Source organism: Bison bison, unplaced genomic scaffold (genome assembly GCF_000754665.1).
Source record: "Bison bison bison isolate TAMUID 2011002044 unplaced genomic scaffold, Bison_UMD1.0 scf7180017864466, whole genome shotgun sequence".
Taxonomy (NCBI): Eukaryota; Metazoa; Chordata; class Mammalia; order Artiodactyla; family Bovidae; genus Bison; species Bison bison.
Genome location: NW_011495027.1, coordinates 5039463 through 5046143, shown reverse-complemented (window position 1 = coordinate 5046143; position 6681 = coordinate 5039463). Strand labels below are relative to the sequence as shown.

General features: G+C 37.2%; 1 protein-coding gene across 2 annotated transcripts in view; it reads right to left on the bottom strand.

Moving 5' to 3' along the window:
* Window positions 1–829: 829 nt before the first annotated feature.
* LMO4 (LIM domain only 4) overlaps window positions 830–6681 on the bottom strand; it is a 16592-nt gene continuing 10740 nt past the window's right edge. For both annotated transcript variants that reach the window (XM_010860344.1, XM_010860345.1), the window contains exons 4-5: window positions 6180–6335; window positions 830–1626 (exon numbers count right to left, since the gene is read on the bottom strand). In XM_010860344.1, coding sequence (XP_010858646.1) covers window positions 1618–1626; window positions 6180–6335 — 165 coding nt within the window. In that variant the 3' untranslated portion in view covers window positions 830–1617. The remainder of the gene's footprint in view (window positions 1627–6179; window positions 6336–6681) is intronic.

Below are 6681 nucleotides of genomic sequence, written 5' to 3'. Positions count from 1 at the left end.
AAGTTGCAGTTGGGTTCTGCTCACATCCAACAACCTCGCAGAGCAGACTTTCAGATTGCTCCTCCTTCCAGCACCCGCCCCAAGTCCACTGAATCCTTGGCCTAAACGTTTTTCTGCAGGACAAATCTGCGGGCAATGCAGGTGCATGATGGGAGATTCTGCTGCCTAGAACTGGCGACGAAATATCTCAAGAGTACTACTAAATGAAATCCAAATCCTCCTCCCCAAACATATGGAAAGGCAGAGTCAGTACAGGAGTGTAAGAACAAAACAAAATAAACAAATCATACAGCAGACCGCATGAGGCTAAAAGCTCAGCAGAAAATGGCGGCTTCACCCATCAAAGACGACCCGAAGAGAGCTCAGGGTTCCTAACCACTAATGGAACTTATGCTTTATGCTATTTCCTTCAAAAGCTATAAACTTGGTAAGAGAACAAGACGGTTAAGCCACATTCTTTACCATGCTTTCCATCAATACCCAAGGCTTTCCTATTGAGAAAAAAGAATAAATGAAATAGTTGAAGAATCAAATAAATGGATATGTATAAACACAAAAGATTCACTGTGATACAGAAGTGTAATGACGTGCTGTTAACAGAATATTCTGAACTTATAAAAAGGACTCCTTTAGAAACATGGCTTTGTACCCCTGCCAAAAATGGCATAGTTAAGTAATTTGAAGAATACCTTATTGGCTCAGAGCTAAATAAAACATACGCACCACCTCCTTTGACCCCCTAAGATTTTTTAAAGTGAACTTGGTATAGAACAAAAACACTAAAATTTTCCAAAACACAGAAAAGAAAAAGCAGTTTTTAAACCCAAACTCCATTGAATATTTTTTCTTTTAAGTTTTTATTATTTAAATACACCATACTAGAGCAAATGTCTCTGAAAATATCACAAATAAAAGATTTTTTCTTCATTCAGCAAATTAGAAGTAGGGGGGAATTTCTACACAGTAGCTGCTATGAGCCTGATTTTTTTTCCAATTTTTTTCTTTTTTTCATTCTTTTTTTTGTCTTTGCCATGGGAGTAGCAACATTAGGACAAAAACACTTACATGCATACATACAATGTATTTTACAGAGATACAATAAAAGTGTTTGTGATAGAATATCACAAAAGCCACATCTCTTTCCTTTATCTCATGTTCAGTTTTGATTGAAACACATTTCCTTACAACACTTAAATATACAAAGAGCAAACAGAATGTTGTTAAGGTAAAACACAGGGTACAAACTCTGGCCAGTGCCCTGCTAATTGTTAATGAGGGTAGAAAGCAGATTTGAATGCTTCTTTTAATTAGCTTCATTAGTCATTTCCCTCCTCCCAAGCTCCCTCCCCCCCCAAAGATGTCCTCCGGTGGATCTTTTTTCATTTTCTCTACAGTCTCCCATTAGCCCAGGTTCATGGAGTCCTTAATGTTCGTATTCAGTCATTTTAATACACCCATAAATGCGGGAAGAGCAATCAAGACTAAAGAAGGTGCAATGGCATGGAGCTGGCACTGGTGCTAGCTACAAAGGTGACTTGTCTACTGAAGACACATGGGATCCACCTGTGATGAACAAGATCTGAGATGAAGGCACGCATTCTGCATTACTCTGACCTTTTAGCAGACCTGCAAGAAATAAAAACCGGCATCTTAGCTAAAATGCTACATTTGAGAGATATTAAACTCAAACGCGACTGCTTTTGTCTTCCCTACATTCACTAATCTTCTTTTATTGGATTACTTCCCAACTGTGACTTGATACAGGCTTTCTACGATACTTACCCCAGCAGTGAAGAACTAAAGCATAACATTTTCTGCACTTTTACCAGTGGAGAAAATGAGACAATAAATGGACTACTGGAAAGTTTCTGATGTAAAGTTCTACAGTGAATTACTGAACTCTGTAAAAGCCAAGTTTCTTTTTGAAAAGAATGAATTATAACATCTTGCCTTGTACTTGGATCTTAAAGGCAAGTCCCTTCTCTCCAAGAAGTTTTGTGTTAATATTTACAACTGTGTAACCTTTTGCAAGTTACTTAAGTGTGTAGGTCTCAGTTTCCTCATCCTTCAAGTGGGGATAATAAGACTGTAGTAAAGATTATGTAATATATGGGGAGTACATTCAGCAGTGCCTGGCACTTAATAAAAGCTAAACAAATATTGTCAATTATCATCATTATTTTAATATCCCCATGTGATGTTTATTCACCATACCCTTCTCCACCTATAGGTATGTGTGTATATACATGTGTACACACACACACACAAATATTCAGATGCTACTCTTCCCTTAGTATTTCCTGTCTGCTATGCCACTTAATATTACATAAATATTGTAAATATATGAATCCAACTTTTATAATGTGTTCATGACATCCTCAATTATAGAATTGGTTCCATGGAAGTCTAACTTTAATGTTTAAGTTAGAAATGATACTCCACACAGTCGTCAAATACAATCTGTTTGCAATTACTGCAATGAAATAATATATATTAGGTTTTTATGGTTTTTAAATGACATTTTGAGCTTCCCAGGAAGTTCTTGTTTCACCCTTTCCCTAACTTACTAAAAGCCTGAAGTCTATTAGGAGCTGCAACCCCCTACTTCCAAGCTAATTAAAGTGGTAGAGGCTTAATTCCCCAGAGTAGAGGCTCAGTGTGAGAAAGGTAATTTGTCTGTCCAGAACAAAGATGCGGCAGCAGCCAGCAAGCATATTTAATAAATGAGCATCAAATGTCCTCTACGATGGACACACACACACACCACCAATTATATAACTACTACGGGTAAATTGTGAAGTGGTATGCAAACTAGAACTCTCACTAAATTTTCTTCCAACCAAGGAGATGTGATCTCTTATTTTACTGAAAAACACAGATTATTCTAGATGGAACAATCACTCCTGAGTGCAGGAAAGAATTCCAGAGCAGGCAAAATTTATCACAAACAAAACAAACAAAAAAATTGCACTGCCACAATTCTTGATTCTATGTACATAGCTCTCTACAAGACATTATTCTCCAGAGGGCAGCCAAGTCTCCTTTAGACAAAACAGGCTGTAAGATTTTGTAGATCCTGGAATACTAGTGGTCTGAGATTTTAGTCAAAAGATTATATGACTTAAAAGCTCAAAATCATTTTTTCTCAGAATATACAAAAGCCAATGATACAGAACAACAACTAAACTATACATCCCAGACACTGAGAACAAATTTCAGGAGGATAAAAGTTGAAAGGGGGCAGATGACGGGGGCCTATACTTTCCATACAATTAGCTGCCTTTAAAGAAGGGATGTACAAATAATCAACTCATTACTTTTCAGCCAGAGGATGCCTGGATATATTTATTATGCATCATGCACTAAAAACGTAATTGGTTCTGCGAACAGAAGGAAAATGGCCAAAATTAATGTCCAATTTTCCCTACCAAAAATATGGAGAACTAGAGAGAAGAAAATAATAAAATGGAGCTATTTGTCATTTCTCCCCATCCCATCTCCTCCAGAAAAGAAGTGCCAGAGGGTTTGGGAAAAATCATTTTAAAGCCTTCTCTAAGTCCAAAAAGTAGTTTATGTTCCACCAGGCAGTGTTTTCATTATCTCTTCCCCTGTGCCCTCTTGTTAATGTCTCTCTGGACCGTGTTCAGCTTATCCCAAACCTTTATTTACAAAAATTGCCTTGTGAATTGACCTGGCTCATGGTGAGCCTAACACCAAGGGCAAAAATGTGAGACATTTAGGCCAATGGGGATATGTTCTTAATTAACATCAACCCCAAAACACAGCTTCTCACCAGTGTTTCATAAGAACACATCCTTAAGTTATCTTTCCTTACGCCTTTTAAGAGCTATTAATTTTTGAAGGCCACCTGTCTCCTTTTGGCTTCCAACATTAAGAAAATACACACTGACAGTCTCATATTCATTGCCTAATGTATCTTGTATTCCAAAATCAATGTCCTACCTCTCCCACCCTGCAAAAGGTATGGACTTATATGAAAGGCACAATACATGCCATGCTGTAAACACGTAAACCAGATTTTCTTCCCAATTTTCCTCCCTAACACCTCCCAACTTACGTCCTCTTATGCTCAGTAAGATGGTACTGTGAGACCATGCTTATACTTATTACACGTCTGTGCACTTAGTCCCAGGCTAACCACACTGTGTCCTGTATTCAGTGCTATTCAGTCCGGCAACATTTTCCACCTTGTCTCTATATCCTTCATTTTTCACCACGCACGTTGGTAGCGCTATCATTTTTTATGCCTTGCTAAATCAGGGCAAGAAACGGTGTAACACCAGCAACAAACTTAAGATGTAATTGTAGAAAACTACGATTTTACATCGGAGGTGGTAGGTTTTATTCTTGTACTTCTTTTTTGGCGGGGGAGCTACCAAGTATAACTACCAATGGCTTTGCCTCCAAACTGAAATGATAACTCAAGATATTTGTTACCCATTATTGTCCTCAACTGTGCCCTATAGATTCACTTAATTACAGCTGAAAGCATAAAAATCTGTAAGTATTTATATGTATTGGCACTTCTTAAAGAAGCTTGAAATGGCTCACTGATGGTGACTGATTAATTTACAATAAAAAATTAGACTTCCATTCTTACAATAGTATTCTATGTAGCTTCCCATATTAGTAAACTAAATAAGGAAAACTACACATACTTTGATGCAATTAACCTTTACCTAATACTGCAATGGAAAATACATTTAAAATCACTCCATAAACCTGAATAAGAGAAAATGATAAAAGTATTAAAATATGGCAGTATAATTTTAAATAGTTTTCAAATATTAGTCATTTTCCCTATACACAATATTAAGAAAATGCATTACAGAAGACAAAGAAGCCTAATATTTTTTCCTGAGATTTTTGAAGCTTGCTAAATTCCTATTTGCAGATAAATGTTGTTTTTTGTGATCCCCACAAGAGACATTAATGAAGTTCCTATTGTAAATCCATAAAGAATTACCAAGTGAAGTGTGCACTTTTTGTTTCAATGCAATAACTCAGTGCTGTGTGATTGCCTGGGTTAATGATGAAAAAGTCAAACATACTATCAGAGCTGATGGAAAAATCTATCACCAATCTGAAATTAAAATTCATCTGTGGTCAATAAGATTTAATATCCATGCAAGTGGCGCTGTAAAGAGTAAATGAATCAATGTCATCAATACATAATCAGTATGAAATATGATGTGAATAAAATTATGCGCACAAGTCATACATTTCACTCTTTTCTGGGCCAGTGTGGAATGAACAATCTCTTAACTGAAGGTTGACAGTAATTGTTACAAATTAGGCACAGCAGTTATCAAAATGCACTCACTTGCATAGCTATAGGACTTATTAAGGAGATTAAAATAGATCTAAAACTATCCAGTACTGGAGGTGCTGGACAACTGTTGAACACCCGATTTTCCCTCTGAAGTGCCCTCTAATACTACATGATTCATACATCTGTATAATTTCCTCATTTCTAACTCTGGTCCCAAAACTCTCCAGCTGTGGATAAGAATCAAAACACATAATCTTTAATACTGGGAGCTATCTATGGCCCAAAGTGATCAGCAAGAGGTAGAACTTAAAAAAAAAAAAGTTGTTAACTTATTTAAATCTTATAGGACTGTGAATCAACAAAAATGCTCTCCCTTGGAATTCCAGAATGGTTCATAAAACCGCTCCTCTAAAATTCAAAGCACTGTAAACTGGGTGTGGAAGGCAGGTATCCGAATTGCTATTACTAATGAAGAAATCATTCTTTCACGACAAAGACATTTATTCCCTCTTCTTACCATAAATGTTCTAATCTTCCCCCCACAATAACCTAGTCACCTGGTATTTCTGAATTTCAAAATTGTCTAGCATGATAAAGAACTGGTTATAGGGAAGTTTTACATTTTGCCTGACTCTGCATGAGATAACACGTTCAACATTGGCAAAGCTACAGTTGTAACTAAATCAGGATTTTTTTTAACCACAGAAGATTCACAATTTAATCAATCAACTCTTCTATTTCTGAACATGTATGTATGAGTAGCCTACATTTCTTTAAAAGGACATGCAAAAACACAACCACCTAGCAAACTCCCTCACTAGATGGACTTAGGTTGAACCTTCCAACTTGCTCTAATAGAGCTTATTAGTAACTTCGAGGTATTCACCTTCTGGTCTGGCAGTAGTGGATTGCTCTGAAGTGAATTCAAATGGCCATTGATGAGAGCTGTAGGTCTATCATGTTCACAAAATAAACTGCCATTGATGTAGTGAAACCGATCTCCCGGGACCAGGCGATTCCGGCAGGTAGAGCATGTAAAACACTGCAAGGGAAAAGCAAACCCACTGAAAACAAGTACAAATTAAGTCTTTTGTGGTCACAAGTTTGTAAACTGTTTTTAAGCAGGTTATCTGTCAAGTACAGGGAGCCACTTATGGCTTGGTGTTTTCCTTCCTTCGACATGATTCTAGAAAAGAATAAGCCCAAATGCCAGAAACTAGAGCAAGCTAAAGGAGGAAAGAGACAAATAGGTGTGTGCTTCCCACGGTGTGGGGGGCGGGGCGGGTATGTAATCATCACTGCCACACTACAATTTCAATGGATTCCTTCCGTGTTTGCGGCTTGAGACAACAGGGTTCCCACTAAAGAGACATGCTTTGTCTCCATGC